An 18,117-nucleotide genomic window follows, 5' to 3' on the forward strand; every position below is an offset into this window, starting at 1 on the left:
GTCATTCCCTGCCAGTCCTGTCTGACCTGCTGCTTCCTCGCCTGGAAGAGCCCTGAGAGGCCCTTGGAATTTGTTCTCGGAAGCTGGAGCACTCTTAGATGGCAGAGAACTTTTACATGTAGAAAATCGTGGGCTTTAGGTGGGAAGAATGCCCACCCGCCCCAAACACCCCACCTTCAGGAAAGTCACTGCGTAGCTTTGAGAAACATACCTGGGAGGCAAGGAGGGGAGTTTTCTGTTTTTTACTTTTGATTATTATTATTATTAGCTAATGATTATATGGAAGAGCGAGTTTCATTGTGGCATATTCTTACATGCATACAACAGAAGTGGATCCATTTCAATCCCCAAGGCCTCCCTTTCCCCTTTTCCTCCCTCCCTGTGGTCCTCTCCCCTTGTCCCCCTAGGGAGAAAGGATTTTAATGAACTGGGTGTGATCAGTCCCCCATTCTGAAAATAATTGCAAAATGCAAATAGCGTATTTTAGGACATATTCATTTTTCTAAGTAAGCCACATTTAAAATTTTTTTTTTTTTTCCTGGAACACTGGATCATCTTAAAGAAAAGGGAATAATTGGGAGCTTGGGAACAATGTGGGAGAGCCCAGTGGGGGTGTACATAATTTTGCCTCTGGGTTTGACTGAGCTTCAGTCCATTTAGTCCAAGCACTGATACCAAAGGTGCCAAGCTAATGGGACAGTCCATTCTCTCACACGTTCTGTTGAATCGTGGAACTCCAGTGAGAAAAATCAGAAAGGTCAACAAGCCCCACCTATTTCCCAGGAATGGTGAGTGTAAAATTCTGATAACAGGAGGGAGAGCTGGGCCTCTGTGAGTTGGAAAGGTGGGTCTCATCCATGGTTAGATCTGGTAGGAACCAGGGGAGGGAGCAGCTGCAGAATGGATGGCTGGATGCAGCTCTGTGGACGCAGCCTGTGCAGTGACCCTGATCTCTGCCCCACCAGATCCCACCATGCTGGCCTCCTCACTGCTCCTGTGCTCTCCCAAGTGCCAAATTTCTTTCCTCGGAGGGCCTCTGTGCCACCTGCTCCTAGGCCTGGGGTGCCCCTGCCTGGATCCTGCGGGTTCATTCAGAGCTCAAAGCAGCTGTCTGTTCAGAAGTGGTTCTCAGCCACCCTGAGAGGGCTCCCCTTCCCTTTCTGCCCCGTTACCTCTGGCTCTGTCCTTGCAGCACTTACTAGATCAGCTTTTCAGCTGCTCTTGTTGGTCATTGTCCATTTCCCCACCAGGGCCCTCCTCTGGCTTCTTCTTTGTGGAACACTGACTCTCCTTGTGTATTTCGTGAAGAGTTATCTTAAAATTGTGTAATTGACCGTTTGACATAAGGGTAGGTGAGTGGAGAAGCTCTCATTCAGAACCCAACCCACGTGATAGTTAGCATTTGGGGGCCTTTCAGGTCCCACTAGAATAGCCAGACAGGAAGGCTGAACTCTTGCCTAGGTGATAAGTACTTTTTTGTCTTTGTCCTTGCCAGACTTCACGGAAGCAGTGGGTGGACTGGTGGTACAGCAGAGGGAGGGAACCTCCTTTCTCAGAGCTCTCTTTAATAATCATTTTAAAGATTCAGTTCATTTTTTGAATTTGTAAGAACCCACCATGCCCACAGCTAAATGACATTTTTATTGCACTTTGAAAAAAAGACACTTAAAGATTTCTCATACTTGAGCAGAGTAATTCTCATACAGAGAAAACTGTAAACATAACTATATAAACAGCAGACACTCAAAAATCAAGAATTTTTAAACTAATTCAACTCTAGAGCCCAAATAGGGTAGACATTGAAGGTCAGTAAAATCAAGCGTCAGGGACAAGACTCCCTGTCTATTGACGTGTGTTGGGATTTGTTGGGATCTGTGGTTGACCACATCCTGCAGCTCTTGGAGCAAGGATCCTGGAGTGTGGAGGGTGGGAGAGAGGAGGCCCAGCCACCCTGGGGAGCCCTCGCCTGGACCCCTTGTTCTTGTGGACAGTAAATTTCCTTCCATGGGAATTGAAAATCAAGTCAACTTCTTCCTGAGTTCGTTGTGTGATACCTTACCTTATAGGGCTTTGGACTTACTTCTTCTCAAAGACATTGAGATCTCTTTGATTAATAACTTTTAGGCCAGGCACCTGCCTGTAATCCCAGCAGCTTGAGAGGCTGAGGCAGGAGGATGGCAAGTTCAAAGCCAGTCTCAGCAACTTAGTGAGGCCCTAAGCAACCAAGTGAATGACAGAAAGATGTCTGTCTCAAAATAAAAGATAAAAGGGGCTGGGGGTGTAACTCAGTGTTTAAGTTCCTCTGGGTTTCGTCCCTTTACCAAAACATAAATAAACAGATAACCTTTTAGAAAAATCTTCAGGAAGCAAGTACCTGCATATCTTGCATGGTAAGTACCATTGGACTTAGAGAAGGTGGAAGGTTGACACTTTCACAGCAAAGACAGTGAGTTATGGTGCATAATGATCATTTGAGTAACATTTTACCTTCGTATGATCTTTTTTAAAAATCATAAAAGGATCTAGCATTATATTTTTGTGGAAAGAAATTCTGGAATAATATCTGGTGACCACATTGGAAATACATGGATTTCCCCTCAAATATTTCTGGGCATAACCATCTGTTTATTGTTCTCAGTCCTGAAAATGCCATAAATTAGATGGGTTTTGTGTTACTGTCTTTTTAAGAATGTGGCTTCACCAGCTGGAGTAGCTTTGGTTATCATACAGACCACACCAAAAGAGAATTCTTTGCATTGCCATTAAGGTTTTCCTGTGGAGAGTGTGACCTTTGATTTCTACCTCATTAAAAGCAGGGCGCCACACAAGAGAAGGAGGACAGCGATGTTGACCTCACGGCCACGCAGAGCCCCGGTGTGCAGGAATGGCTGGCTCAAGCTCGCACTACGAGGACCCACCAGCGCCAGAACAGTCTCCAGCAACAGAAAGTAAAGCTTCTCCTGCCCTCACTAGCCCGTAGATCTGCCAAAGAAAAACTGGAGGGAAATGTTGTTTTTTCACTAAAGTTCCCTCACTTTGAATGAAGCAAGATGTGATTAACCTTTTAATGTACTTACTCGTGATCATTATTATTTTAGAGACCAGTCTTTCCAAAAAACTTGTTTTTAAGTTCACAAATGGTATAACTCAGCTATAACCTGCCTCATGGATACCTACTCTACTTTCAGATTAGCTCTCATTCAAGTGTATTTTATTATAGTAAAAATTGGGGATGTGACTCAGTGGTAGAGGGCTTGCCTAGCACGCAACTGGTCCCTTGTTCAGTGTGCAGCACTGCAAGAAAACCAAACTCAGGAAGGCCTTGGAGAATTGGTAGAAATCTGAATCTCATGTTTTTCTTCAAAGAATTGTCATTTGTTTTCACTTCCAAGTAGACACCGTCAGAAAATGTTGTTGCAAATTGTTACCCAGTGAAACAAATGAGTTTTATGACTAAGAATGGTTTTTGCCTTGATAACTTAGCTTTGTATAAAGGACAATTTAAAAGGTTTCCTTTTCCCAAAGAACAAGTGAGTTTCCTGCAAATAATGAAGGTGAAACCAAATCCATCGATAATCCAATTTATAAAGTAGTGAGCTTGGGTGTGGTGGCACACCCTTGCAATGCCAGCAACTTGGAGGCTGAGGCAGGAGAATCACCAGTCCAAATCCAGCCTGGGCAATTTAGTGAGCTGCTGTCTCAAAATAAAATAAAAGGGAATGGAGGGCTAGATTGGTGATAGCACGCTTTCCCAGCTTTATTGAGGCCCTGAGTTCAATCCTTAGTACTGCAAAAAAAAAAAAAAAAGGGGGGGTCTTAAAAAAAGTAATAAAGTAAGTGAAGAATAGAGAGAGCAGCTACTTTCAAGAATCTGTTCTGGCAAGCAGTTTTGTTTATTTATTTATTTTGAAAAGTGAAAGTGCATTTTATACCACTAGAGGGCAGGATTGCCCAGGGAAATTTTCTTTTCTCACTGATTTACCCAGCTTTTTCAGATATCCTTTATCAAAGCAAAAGACAGCTATAGAATACAGACATGTTTGAATATTTATCTAAAGCACACCTCTAAACCATACCTTTTATACAATGTGCAAATTTAAAGCTTAGTGTCCAAGTTCTCTGCAGATTTCCTAGACAGAACTGAGATGGCAAACAATGACTGAAATGACAAAAAGATGTTTGCATTTGTCCCGTCCCTTGATCAGGAGCTGGAACAAGAATTAGCGGAACAGAAGAGCCTCCTGCGATCTGTAGCCAGTCGTGGAGAGGAGATCCTGACCCAGCACTCGGCTTCAGAGACCTCTAGTGGCCGTGGGTACGTTTCAGACACTCTTCTCCATGTTTCCCTGACACTGGGGGAAATGGCATCATCTCACTCAAATTTTTATTTCAAACATTCTATGCAAAATGTGGTCATTTGTTTTCACTTTAGGATATGAAATGTACTTGCACGTTGATTATTTTTTGCAAAGCACGAACCTCACTAGTAACCGTAATGGCTAACTTCTTTGCTCACCTTCCCGTGTTCTCAGCACATCTGTCCAAAGATGCTCATGAGTTTATTTTCTAAATCCAATAGGAAATGCATTAGAGAATTGGATCTATGATGCTTCTAAGCGAATTATATGTAACTGCAGAGCATTTCCTCAAGAGCTTATCTTCCCCTAACCTCATGAGAAAAAAAAAAATAAATAGATGTACCCTCTAAAATATCTTGACTTTTTACAGTAGGTCAATTTCTATAATTTCTACATGTAAAGTCCTTGAGCTTGGAATGTTTCCAGAGTGGAGACTTTGAAAGTTCTAGACTCAGAAAAATAAAATGTTAAAAGCAAAATGAAGGAAGTTAGTTGGAGAATTTTCAAGTTGAAGAGTTTGATTAGAGAGGTAAGGAGGTAAAGGTATTGCAATACCATGGGATAGCTCTAATTTTTAGTCAGGTCTGAGTTTTATTCCAGGGAAATACCACTCAACTCTGAGCCTCAGTTTGCTCATGTGTAGAATTCAAATAACAAACAACAACCATCATCACAAAACTGGGTGAAACTGGGTGGTTGGCACACACCTGCAAGCTCAGGAAATCAGGAGGCTGAGGCAGGAGGATTGCAAATTTGAGGCCAGGCTCACCAGCTTAGGGAGACCCTGTCTCAAAACAAAAATAATAATTTTTTTAAAAGAACTGGGGATGTAGCTTTGGTTGAGCACTGAGCACCCTGGGTTCAATCCCCAGTACCAACAACAACAACAAAAACAACAACATTGGAACTATCAACCAAGAGGATATATAGACAACTTTAAAATCTTAAACAAAAATGGGCTTCAACAAAACTCTGTGTTCATGTGAGGTACAGGCTGTGATTAATAAGTATCCTTTCACAAATAACTTTGACCTTGTTTTCTACTTCTGAACATCCCCACCCCCCCAGGGATATAATGTGAAGCAGAAAATATATACATTATGGAGATGATTTTTGAAATATTATTTATAATACCAAATAATTGAAAAGGCAGAAATGCTCACTAGTATGAAAAAACTAAAGAGAATTTGTGTAAATAAATATATATAAAATTAAAAGTTTTATAACTATCAGAAATTGTATATATGATACTAAGTAAAAATATGAATTAAAATTGAAAGTGTAATGTATATGTGGATATGAACCAAGATAGAATGTGGATAAATCAGACTAATTTTGGTTGAGCACAGAAAGGGGATTTTTTTTTTTTTTTTTAATTAGAGCTTTATAGTTATACACAGAGTTGGGTTCATCCTGACAAACTCACACATGCATGGAATTCGATTTCAGTTCCTGCTCCCCCTGACCTTTGCCCTCTCATCCTCCCTCCCCTCCTTCTCTACTCTACTATACGTCCTTTCATTTGTCTATTTACTTATATTTGATTGGTTCTTTTTACTTATACGTAGAAGCACAATTCCTTTTGGAATATTTATATATGCACATAATATGATTTTTTTTAAAGAATTTGTTCTGCATTGCCTCCCATTTAGTTTGGGGGAATTTTTTTTTAAACTTCTTTACAGTTTATTCAATGTTGACTTGATGTTGCTGACTTATCTCCTCAGTGCTTGATCATGTGTGTAGATGGAGATATAGGTATTATAAAATATAGACATTTAATATTTCCCAACTTTACAACAAATTTTTCTGTTGTGATTTTTATGAATTAAAAGTAGTAAATATATTTATAAGTGAATACATGCTTGAATTTCTGACACCTACATACAGATAGGAATTTCCAGGGCAAATGATAAAGGATAGACAGCAGGTGCAATTGCAGTAGGGATCTTATGACAAAGGCCATAGGACACGGGAAGGAATGCGAGGAAAAAAAGCAAAACCAAGAAACTACAAATGGGGACCAGTTAACACGTGTCAATTTAAAAGAATATAAATGAATATGATTATGATATTTATAGTTAGGAGTTATATTTAAATAACCCTAAAACTATAAAAGTTATGTCAAAAATATGAAGCTGTTTTAAGAAATATCTATTATCATCATGTTTAAAAATGCTGATAAGGATCTGGGGTGCAGCTTAGTGGTAGAGCACCTGCTGAGATGCATAGGTCCTGGGTTCATTCTCCAGCATTGCCAAAAAAAAGAAAAAAAAAAGAGGAAGAAAATAAAAGAAAACAAAAAGAGCAGATGAAGCCATAATACATACCTAGGTGTCTGTAGCAAACCCATCTGGACTGAGATTTGCCTTCACTGTGCATTTCCTGTTTCCAATGCACCTAAGATGTCTACCCATCCCTCGCAGTTTTCTGTATCTTTGCACAAAATTATTTAAAAAAAAAGCCAATCAGCACATTGCATCCTCAGGACGTGCATAGTTCCAAAAAGAAGTAGCTGGGATCTTCTGCAATTTTTGGCCATGAATTTTTTTCTTTCCCTGACCTTCAGCATTGGAAAGAACCCAAATGACAGACAAACAGCTAGAAATTGCTCTTTTCAAATATAAAAGTAGTTTTGAAAGAAATTTAGAGAAGTGCTGGCTTTCTATACAAGATCCACTTGGAAGACTCCTGATAAGTCTTTAATACATATAAATTTTTTTTTACACAAATTCCTTCAAAAACTTACCTTTAAATGTAATTAATTTCAGTTCAGCCCCTGAGGACCAACCAAATAATCCTAAATTAAGTGATCTCTAGAAGCCAAAGGAAAAATTGTAATTTTGGTAAGAACAGAGTAACATTTCTAGGGGAAAAATATTCATTTTTCATTATCTTCATTAAGTCTTATATTCGAGTCTTTTAATTACATGCTAATTTTTGAAGACTATCAAATGTGAACTGGTTTGTGTAGGATGATCGATGAGGAAGGGCGTGGCCTGCTTTATATACTTACAAATTTAGTGTATTAAGAAATCACATTCCTTGCATGTATGGTTTTGTCACAGTGAACCCAAACAGTGCATTTAATTATAATGCTCTAATTTAAAAAAAATAAAGAAAGAATAAGCACTTGCAAGAAATGTAGTGTTGATAGAGGGCTCCTTCCCAGACTCCTAAGGAGAATCAACTGGGAGTTCACTGATACAGATATGAATGGAAAGAACTTTTTCCATGGGGAATGAAAGGTTATTTTTTAACTGAAAACTAATTTGCTGCTGTTTTTTTTTTAATGTGTCAATGTTTAAATATAAGAATATGAATCTTAATTCTTCCCCTGGTTTTATGATAAATTTTTATGCAAACATGAAAGAAAACATAAGGAAGAAATTTAATTTCGTAAGAACTTTAAAACCTTTTTCTTTTTTAAAAAACAGAAAAATTCAGAGCCTAATTGTAGCAAACACTCAACCAGAGGCCTTGGTTCTGTTTTGTCAGTTTTTTCATTCAATGTTGTTTTCTTAGCTCAGCCCATGTCAAAGTGTACAGATATAGTTCTTCATTTTAACTGCTTACTGCTGTTCTACCCTTCCTTCCTTTCTTTGCTGCTGATATTGGAAGGCCCTTGCATTTCTCCAGTAGATGGGAGAAATCCTCTGAGTTATAGCCTAGATATAGAATCTCTGCATCTCAGGATTATAGAATCTTAAGTCCTACTTCAAAAGACTTACCTGAGACACTGTTGTATTACATACATCCTCTGAAAAAAATTGGTTTCAGGGTCACTGCCAATGAACTCGTTAGTTCTTCCCACTCAAGCAAAAGGCTCTGTGTCAAAATACTCATTTATATCTCACATGCCTTCCAGATACTGTGGTTCTGATCAGATCCTCAAAACACCTGACTCATCAACATCAGTTGGAACTTAGGCTTCCTAGATTATTATTGTTACTGTCATCATTATTTTAGGCTGCATTTATTAAGTGGCTGTTGTTTACACAATAGGGTTGTAGGTATTATGTATTTGTTATCTTACTTTAATTTCCATATTTCTGTAAGATGGATACCATCTTCATTGGTAAGGTGAGGTAATTGAGGCTCAGAGGAAGAAACACATGCCTGGATGTCACATGGCAATGTCATTGAGCAGGGGTTCTTTTCCCCCTCTTCCTTTGCTGGGGAGGGAACAGGGCCTCACACCTGCTAGGCAGGTACCTTACTCTGAGCCACACCTGCCTCTAGAGGGATCCAGATCTTACTCACTCTAAAGCCACACTTAGGTCCCCTTCTTGCCCCACACTCTGTCCTTCTATGTGTGTCCTGACATTCTGGGGACTCACATCATGGTAAAACCTCACATAGACGAGTTAACATTTTCAGGGTTTTGGACTAATTTGTAGACTTTGTCAAAAGATAATCATCCTGCACTTTTTGGTTCTAAATATTACAATTCAATACTGAGTTGTTATCCATGTGTTTTTTTACTCTTCTTTCTGCTCAGAGTTAAATTATGAATAAGGCTACACACTTGCTGGTGGTCTCAGTATTTCCAGTTCAATTTACATTTTTAAGGGATAGCTAATGACCCAAACAATCCTGTTCCCATTTTGAGGTCAGGCCTAGTATACACAATGTCACCTCTTCTCATTGCTTTTTTGTGCACATTGTAAACTTAGACTATTTATTCTTCTAATAGCGAAAAACCTGATGTGTTATCCCAGGAGTTGGGGATGGAAGGGGAGAAATCATCTGCAGAAGACCAGATGAGAATGAAATGGGAAAGCCTACATCAAGAATTTAGTACCAAGCAGAAACTACTACAGAATGTTCTGGAACAGGAACAAGAACAAGTGGTATCAAACATTTTGCTTTTCTATATTAAGTAACATAAGGGATGTATGACTTATGCTAAGGAAATGGAACTGTGCACTAATCTATATTTTCATTATCAATTCCAAACTAAGGCATACTGCATAGTAGTCTCCTACATTTTTCTAAACAAGCCTGGTTCACATTTTCCTTAATAATTATATATTTCTATGTGAAAGTTTATTTGATTTCCAGGTAATATTTTTCCTCAAGGGTGATTAATATCTGATTCCTCACTAGCATAGGCCATTAAATTTTATTTTATTCTTTCCCACATGGAAAATTATGGATGCAAATCAAGGATATACACATCCAGGGAAAAAGGAATTCCATAAATCTAGAACTAAATTGTCAAGTCATCTTATTTTCCATTGCTACTTCCAGTTTTTAATAATTCCAAAAGGTCTTAATGAAAAACATATTGGAACCTCAGAGGGTCTGAAAGGAAGGGAAGTCAGTGGTCAGCTAGAATGGTTCCTGACCCCTGCGTAGTGCTGGGTCCTGAGATGGATACTGTGTGATGTTGGGCTTAGTTCCACCAAGCATGCCAAGTTCAAGGGAATTGAATATGGCAACAGAAGTTTCCAGGTAAATAATCATTGTTAGTTCACTCTATGGAGAAGCCAGGGAATAACAGGAAGTCAGAGGATTTTGAAAATTTAGAGGGTAACAAGGGATCCAGGAACCCAGGCATGCCTGGGATGCCTACCACAGTTGTGGCTCAGGGGGATTCTGCAATAGAAGTTTAGGCCCAGGTCCTGGACTAGGAATGTCCATCTAGGCTCATGCCAAGACAGCGAATTTTCTGTTAGGATAAATTGGAGGACCTTTACTCTTGGTCTGAGGAAGCTGCTATTCTCACTGCTCAGATTAAAATGGACTTAGGGGGTGGGGGAGGCTGAACTGGAAGAAAGGGTGTCAATACTGTATGGCGTCTGAGGAAGGAGAAGCAGGAACTGTCAAAGCAGGCAATATGATATGGATACAACTGGTCAGGACCAACCAAGAAGAGATCATCTAATCTAAGGGTCACAGTGTGTCCCTTTATGTATGGGGACCCTGGCATATGTGTCTCCAGAGCCATGCATTTCTATCCCACTCTGCAAACCACATGGCCTGACATACCTTTTCCCCACTCACTCCCCTGCTGCAACCAATGGGTCTGGGCGAATAGTCACCAGCTCTGGTTTGGGGAATTTAAAGCCTTATGGTCCTGAAGACGGCATCTCCTTCAATGAGCACTTCAATGAGAAAATGGGGCCACTGTACCTATGCTCTTAAATAAGATTCCTCTGTTGATCTGCAGCTGTATAGCAGGTCAAATCGACTCCTGTCCAGCATGCCACTGTACAGAGGGGAAGGGCAGGCCCAAGACAAATCTGCAGTGACATCTTTGCTGGATGGACTGAACCAGGCCTTCCAAGAGGTTTCATCCCAGGTAGGACTGTGCCCCGTCTGCTGGTTTGGTGTGGGTCAGTCTTGCCCTGCTTGTGGTGGTTCACTTGGTCTTTGTACAAAGTTGTTCCGCCCCTGTGCATGAGCGTTGAGTGATAAGCCCTGAAACAAAAGGTGACCGACCAGTCCCCGGACTCTCTCCTAGTATTTTTGATTCCTTAAAGCACTGTCGTTGGTTCCTTACCCCTTTTTGAGCTCCTGCTTCTTCTCCAGGGTGGAGGGGCGAAGAGGCAGCATGTGCACCTGGAGCAGAAGCTATACGATGGCGTCTCAGCCACCTCCACCTGGCTGGATGATGTTGAGGAGCGTTTGTTTGTGGCCACAGCACTGTTGCCAGAAGAAACAGAGACTTGTCTCTTCAACCAAGAGGTAAGTCCGGCAGTTTCTGTCTGCGTGTGATTTCAAAGCAGGTTGAATTTCCATAATGAATAATTAATTTCACATATGATGGTCAAGAATCAAATAGTTCTGATGAAGTATGAGCGTGTATTTCCAAGTAGCACAGTGCAGAGCAGAATTGTTTAAATACAAAAGGTCCCATAGCTATTTATGCTTGATTCACACTTATTCTTTATCTTGCGTATAAAAGGGGAGGAAAAACAGAAAGCTCTTTGTAGAAAATGATTGTCTGTCATCAGTCTGCCATGTCATGAAACACAGGCTTTAAAAACAATACTGAATTCCTGCATAGCACTTCACAAGACTCACTTTTTAATCAGTTTGTACTATTATCAGCTCATGATGTAAAGTTGCTGAGAAACATCTCTTCAAAAGCAACTTTCCTACCATGCATAGAAGCCTGGGAAAGAAGATGAACTGGCCTTGGTGTAGTGATTAATAAGCAGCAAGATTTAGTGGACTTTCTATGAGGAAATGACTTTGTATATTGATTCATGGATCTACACATGAAAATGGGGTTTCTCTTTTATCACCCCAGGCCCTTGCCAAAGACATTAAGGAAATGTCCGAAGAAATGGATAAGAATAAGAACTTGTTTGCCCAGACCTTTCCTGAGAATGGTGATAACCGGGATGTTATTGAAGATACTTTGGGGTGTCTTTTGGGCAGATTGTCCTTGCTGGACACAGTAGTGAATCAACGATGTCATCAGATGAAGGAAAGACTTCAGCAAATACTAAATTTTCAGGTAAAGAAGATTTTTCTTTTTTTCTACTCTCAGGGTACAGTCAGTAATAATCAACAGGGTGTCTTATTTAGGTAAGTTTTGAATCCTGTTTCTTTCAAAAGTATAATGAAGAACAAGAGCATTGCATGCAGATGGAACTGTAGAGTTAAAAGCAAAATGTTTCATGCTTCTAGAAATGGAAGGTTGAGAAAACCACTTTAAGTGATGAATACAACTTAACTTCACCCAAAAAAGTCAAACTTATTGTTCATTATAATTCAAGATCCTAGGGGACAACAGTGGAGTTCTGTATGTATTACCCAAGAACGTGCAGCAACACCTACATTAGGGAAGGCACCCAGGCTTTGGCACCCAAGAAGCTTTGCTGGTGGCTGTGGTCCAATTGCTTCTACCTGTGTGAAAACGTATTGCACTCTTTCCAATCCTTGCCCTCAGACTTACTACCTTTTCGCTTCATATTAGAATTCCATGCAATTATTTCAGTGCCAACTCAATAATAGTATAGTTTTAAAACTTTTCTTATGAATATACACTAAAACAAATGCAAAAACTGCTGATAAACTTAAAATTGATTTCTTTCATTCCTAATAAAAAGCACCATTTAGGAATATTTAATTTTAATTGGATGCTATTCTTAGCAAACATGTGAGATATATAAAATAGATGCATATAATCAGTGCTCTCAGATTGATATAAAATTTTGATTTGCAAAAAAGAAAATACTAATATCAAATAAATGCTGTATCTACTCAGACATATGAATTTTTCTAGTTATTCATCTAGTGGGACAAATTACTACTACCTTCCAGAAGTCTATGTTCTTAAAACTATACAGTGAAAGTATTACAAGCATTTGTGAGGTATTTCTTTTCTTTCTTTCTTTTTTTTTTGTACTGGAGATTGAACCCGTGAATGCTTACCACTGAGTTACAGTCTGTGCCACACTTCCCTCCTTTTTAAATTTTTTTCTAGTACAATCACATTAAGTTGCTGAGGTTGACCTCAAACTTGTGATTCAGTTTTTTATTCATACACACACAAATTTCAGATATATTATTGGCTTAATCTTCTCAATACCCCTATTAGATAAGCACTGTTTTAATTTTGCAAAGTCAGAGGACAAAAATCAAGTATAAAGTCTCTGACACCAGTGCTCTGGGTTCAAATTCTGGATTTGTCCCTTACTGTAGTTTTAGCTGCTTATCTTCTCTGAGCATTAGTATCTTGAACTATTAAATCATATCCTTAGTAATTTTCTCCTAGTGTTTTAAGGATGAAATAAGTTAAAATATGTGAAATACTCTGAGCAGTGCCCAATACATGGGCACCCAGCAAGTTGTTGTTGTTGTTGTTCTTGCTAAAAAGACTAGTGGTAGAAGATCTGAAACCAACAGAAAAGGTGAATTACTCCTCCATGGTTATCAAAGAGCACTTTTAAATTTTATAGTATGGCAAGGGAGATGGAGACTAAGCAGTCCTCTGAAGATACATTCTGAAAGCAGAGCTAGTCAGAAAGCATTTGTTGATGGTTTGATATGGGAAATGAGAGACAGAGGAACTGCCCAGGATCTCTAGGGATTCTGACTTGCTCCCCTCAGGCCCTTGACTGGCAGAGAAAGCTTGTGGATAGCAGTGCCAGCGGTCAGTGGGCAAGACAGGGTCATTTGTGGTACCATTGATTGGGATATGGGGCACAGAGTGACAGTAGACATTTGTGTGTGCATGTCTGTGGCGTGGTGGAATGGTCTGGAAGGGACGCTCACATCTGTGCCTGAAGGTTCTGCAGTGCATAGTGAGGAAAGAGAATTTCACTTCAAGTCAGAAAAGGGGGATTCGTTGTTTGAGTGTTTGTTTTGGATGCAAGATTTGATTGCATGTGAATATACTATGTCTTAAACTGACCAATATGTAACTTATGAAAATTTACTTCATTGTTCTAAGATTCTTCTTTCATGAACTAATACACTGCGTTGTAACAACGTACTAATCTTCCAGCCATGCATGAGGGGAGATTAAGGGTGCAAGTGTATATGTGACTCAAAGGTGCATTTCCTGTTTTTGAATTGCATTTGCTACGTTGGTGTCTTTGCACTTTTAAATTGTGTTGGTAATTATAACCAGTCACAGTAAAATATTAACTAAGCATGAGTGCTTTGGAACGAGGAGAAGAACATGCAATCACAAAATTCTCTTTAAATCATGTTCTCTGTTTTCCTTTTGCCAACAAGTTTCTATTTGTTGGTGGCCAGCTCACCAACAAAAACTGACAATTCGAATTTTGTGTTCCAATTTAATTGAAAGAAAGAGTTCCAATGGTAATATAATGAAGGATCAAGTCTCAAACCGTTTGATCTTACTTTGTACCCAGCACCTGGTGTGCTGTCAGTGCTCAAGAGTTGTTGAAATGGTATTCCCTCCTTTTCCAAGCAATCTTTGAGCATCAGCTATTGCCAGACTCTCAACATGATTGTCTTTTCTAAACCAAAAGACAATGTGGAAGGTTGCAGAGATGCTACGTCTATTATATGTGTGGAACCACCATCAAGTCAAATTGTGAACTTCTGAATTTCATTTTTTTCTCATAGACTTAACCCCAAATAAATCTCCTAAACATGTAATTCAGTATTTGAAGTCATTTTTTAAAGTGATAAAAGAATCATTAATGAAAGGGTGAGTCAATATAACTGATTTTAAAGCTTAAAAGCTTCCTTGCACCTGATCCTCAACTGCCAGAATCCTGGCCCATTCTGCCATACTGGTAACCCCATTGACTATAAAAACATAAAATTAGAATACATTATCTATAATATTTGGATACCATAATTATCATGCTGTATCACAAGTCGTAATAATTGGTTAAATATTTTGCATTTTTTCTTGTAATAAATTTTTAATCTTAAGAAAATATCAATGTTGGTAAGATTATCAGTACCTTGATTTTTTTTATTTAGTAAAATTTGAATCTATCACATTATTGTCTCCTTGACTAGTCTCTCAATAATTAATGTGGCTTTCAGAAATGTAACTTCGTCAGGCTGGGGAGATAGCCCAGTTGGTAGAGTGCTTGCCGTGCAAGCACAAAGCCCTGGGTTCGATCCCCAGCACCACAAAAACAAACAAACAAACAGAAATGTAACTTCATTTCCTATTATCTTGAGTAGATCATGGTTAAGAGAAAATGCACTATTAAAAATATAAAGATGACATGGGAAATGTACATGTATTCTTCATTTCTAACCCATGTTATGTATACTTAGTTACCCTTTAGCTTAATTGAACTGATTTTATTATAAATATATGGAGATAATGAAGACTTTATTCCTTTTAAATCTGTTCAAATGAATGAGAAACATCCTTTACTGTGCTAACAAGATAAATGTGTGATGATTCTAACGTCCCACGTGACTTTACCTTGAACACATTGAGTAAATGCAAACATTATCAGAACTCATACAAATAAGAGTTCCTGTGCTGCCATGATAATTTATTTAGCTGGCCTCTGGGCTTGAACATGGGTTTGAATATTGATTAGTGACAATTATTACTTTTAGTTCTTTCATTTGCTTTTGTTTTCTTCCCCGCCCCCTTTTTTCCTTTTCTCCTGTTCCTTTCTTTCCAGTACTGGGGGTGGAACCCAGGGCCTAGCATGTGGTAGCAAATATTCTACCATGGAGCTCCACCCCTAGCCCTGCGTTTCTCCCCCTGCATAATCCAGCCATTAAGTTCACTTTTGGCCCTACTTTTGCGTTATCACACCTCCACGTGGCCTTAAAGATGGTTGCCCTTCCTTGGTGTGGCTCTTCTTCCCTTCAAGTCAGGATTCTTGCATTCTCATTGTGCCCCCACTGAGGAGGATGTGAGGAGCTGAGCTTCCTCCCCTGATGAGCAGCCAGCCCTGCACATGTGGCTGGTGACTAATAAGAACCAGAACTTAAATATCTGCTGATTTTTCTGGGAAATTTTGAAGTCTTTATAATTTAAATATTGTTTCAGTTCCTTAGTCCCTTTGGAATTGAGTACCAGAGTTCTGATAACTCTCTCCTTTTTGAATGAGTCTAACTTGATGTAAGTATATTGGACATTTAAAAGAATTTTTATGAACAAACCACTTGACTGAGATCTTTTCATGTTGTCTCTTTGTATGTCTTTGGGCTTAATAGATAATATTTAGTTTCTTAACTTTTGGATGAATTTTTATAAAAAGTCACACAAATTCTTTGAAAAGAATTGAAGAAGACAGGGAAGGAAGGGAAAGAGAAAAAAAAGGGAAACATATTATTCCTAAAAATCATATTATTTCACAAATCAGGAGACACTGGTAGATTGTTTTCTTATATAAAAATAATGCTCTTAATACTTCTGTAATTTTCAAATGTGTTCATTTATTTCAGATGTAACAAAATTAGGAGGACTAATGTTACTAATTACTTAGATAGGTCAACTCCATTTCATTATTTGGAAAATGCCTTGTGTAGTAAATTCTTCAGAAGTCAATTTCAACCCTGAGGCAAATTGTTACTAGTTCTTTTTACCTTCCCATGGGATAGTATTTTTTTTTCCTGAAAATCAAATCCTACCCCTCTATCGTCAGCCCTGTATATCTGTGGGTTACACATCCACAGATTTAATCAATCTCTGATTTAAAATATTTGGGGAAGCAATTGTTTGCACGTGTGTGGTTTCCCCCTTTTGATTACTTCTTAAATGATCCAGGATGACCACTGTCTGCATGGCATTTACATGTTAGGTATTATAAACCAACTAGTGTTTTAGAAGATATGTATAGGTCCTATGCAAATTCGACACCAACTTCTATAAGACACTTGAGCATCCCTGGATTTTCGTATTTGTGGGGGGTCTGGAACCAATTCCTACAGAAACCAAGGGCTGACTCGGTATGATTTCTAGAAATCTGTGTTATATTTATGACTATTTTGAATTCTCTGTTACCTATGCTAAGTTTTCCTGTTCTTTTCCTCCTTAGAATGACCTGAAGGTGCTGTTTACATCACTGGCTGACAGTAAATACATCATTCTGCAGAAACTGGCAAATATGTTCGAACAGCCTGTAGCAGAACAAATAGAGGTATTTGCAGCTGTCTTCTACTAGAAAAGCAAATGCACAAGTACCTAGTGTATTGTGACATTTCAGATAGTCTATGAATGGTTAATAACTTACTGTGGCTTTTTTTATTTGTTATATATTTTCTTTTTGAATGCTGGATTTGAATATCATGCCTAATGACACTGACTCTTGTCACTTCTGTGTGGACCTAAGGAAATGTGAGATAGGAAAATATGTCAGTGACAGATGTTGATCTGAAGAAGTTTGTTTCCCAAAAATATCATCAAACATGAACCTCAAGGGCATAGGACAGAAGGTTGCACTGTCCTTAGAAAGGTAGAAAGCACTATGGATATTCAGAAGGGGGTAAATTACCTTTAGCAGGTGGAGGGTCAGGGAAGAGTTCATAGAGGGAAATTGGACACAGAGGAGGTTTGGGCACATAGTGACTTAGAAGAAAGGTACCAAAGTAAAGAGTCCAGTAAGAACAAAGACGTGATTCAGGAAACACTTCCAGGGAGATGCAGGCAATCCAGTCAATTGAATTTAGCATGGATAAAAACAATGGAAGGAAAATAAGATTGGATGAGTAAATCAAAGCAGCTTGGAGGCCTGTGGAATGTCACAGAGCTTGACTTTATTCTATAACCAGGGGTCTCCACACTTTGTTGATTACATACCCCATTATCTAAAACTAACAAATAAGTGCACACCACAGATATATGCATATTTGCTTATTTATAAATTATAAGCAGCCACTATGTTATCTCAGAAAGTATGCACACAAATGAAAATGAAGAATGATTGTGGTCACGTATACATGAGATACGTAGTGTTTCGTCCTGGTAAACCATCTTGCAAACTTCCGGTACTTTTACTTACCTTGGAGAGTCCTGGCGAAGGAAGGTCACGGGGGATGTTGGAGAGGAAGAATGGATGTCATTTCCAGGTCCCTCTTGTGGATGGCCATCCTGGTGGCAGCAGGCTCAGGAAGCAGGAATAGCCGCAATGCTGAGAAAGTCGAGAACGTGAACCAGGGTGATGTCATTGAAAACAGGGAGGGGTAAAGAAGTGGGAAGGATGTCGCGGTGAACATCAGCTAAACAATGATGGAAAGTGTGTGTTCGAGTGGAATTTCTTTACCTCACTTCTGTCGACCCCCGCCCCCCAGGATCTTTGGGTAAACCACAGAGAATGACCTGAAATAGAAATCTCCCTCAACA

At 39.0% G+C, this 18,117-nt stretch overlaps 1 protein-coding gene across 14 annotated transcripts in view; it reads left to right on the top strand.

Moving 5' to 3' along the window:
* Syne1 (spectrin repeat containing nuclear envelope protein 1) overlaps window positions 1-18,117 on the top strand; it is a 443,098-nt gene that overhangs the window by 325,286 nt on the left and 99,695 nt on the right. For 10 of the 14 annotated variants that reach the window (XM_047557257.1, XM_047557256.1, XM_047557258.1 and 7 more), the window contains 7 exons: window positions 2,814-2,948; window positions 4,206-4,315; window positions 9,055-9,211; window positions 10,534-10,665; window positions 10,896-11,051; window positions 11,620-11,829; window positions 16,814-16,915. In XM_047557257.1, the coding sequence (XP_047413213.1) occupies window positions 2,814-2,948; window positions 4,206-4,315; window positions 9,055-9,211; window positions 10,534-10,665; window positions 10,896-11,051; window positions 11,620-11,829; window positions 16,814-16,915 (1,002 nt within the window). The remainder of the gene's footprint in view (window positions 1-2,813; window positions 2,949-4,205; window positions 4,316-9,054; window positions 9,212-10,533; window positions 10,666-10,895; window positions 11,052-11,619; window positions 11,830-16,813; window positions 16,916-18,117) is intronic. The other 4 variants (XM_047557248.1, XM_047557251.1, XM_047557253.1 and 1 more) reach the window with 1 other exon arrangement.

Source organism: Sciurus carolinensis, chromosome 7 (genome assembly GCF_902686445.1).
Source record: "Sciurus carolinensis chromosome 7, mSciCar1.2, whole genome shotgun sequence".
In the NCBI taxonomy this organism is placed as follows: domain Eukaryota; kingdom Metazoa; phylum Chordata; class Mammalia; order Rodentia; family Sciuridae; genus Sciurus; species Sciurus carolinensis.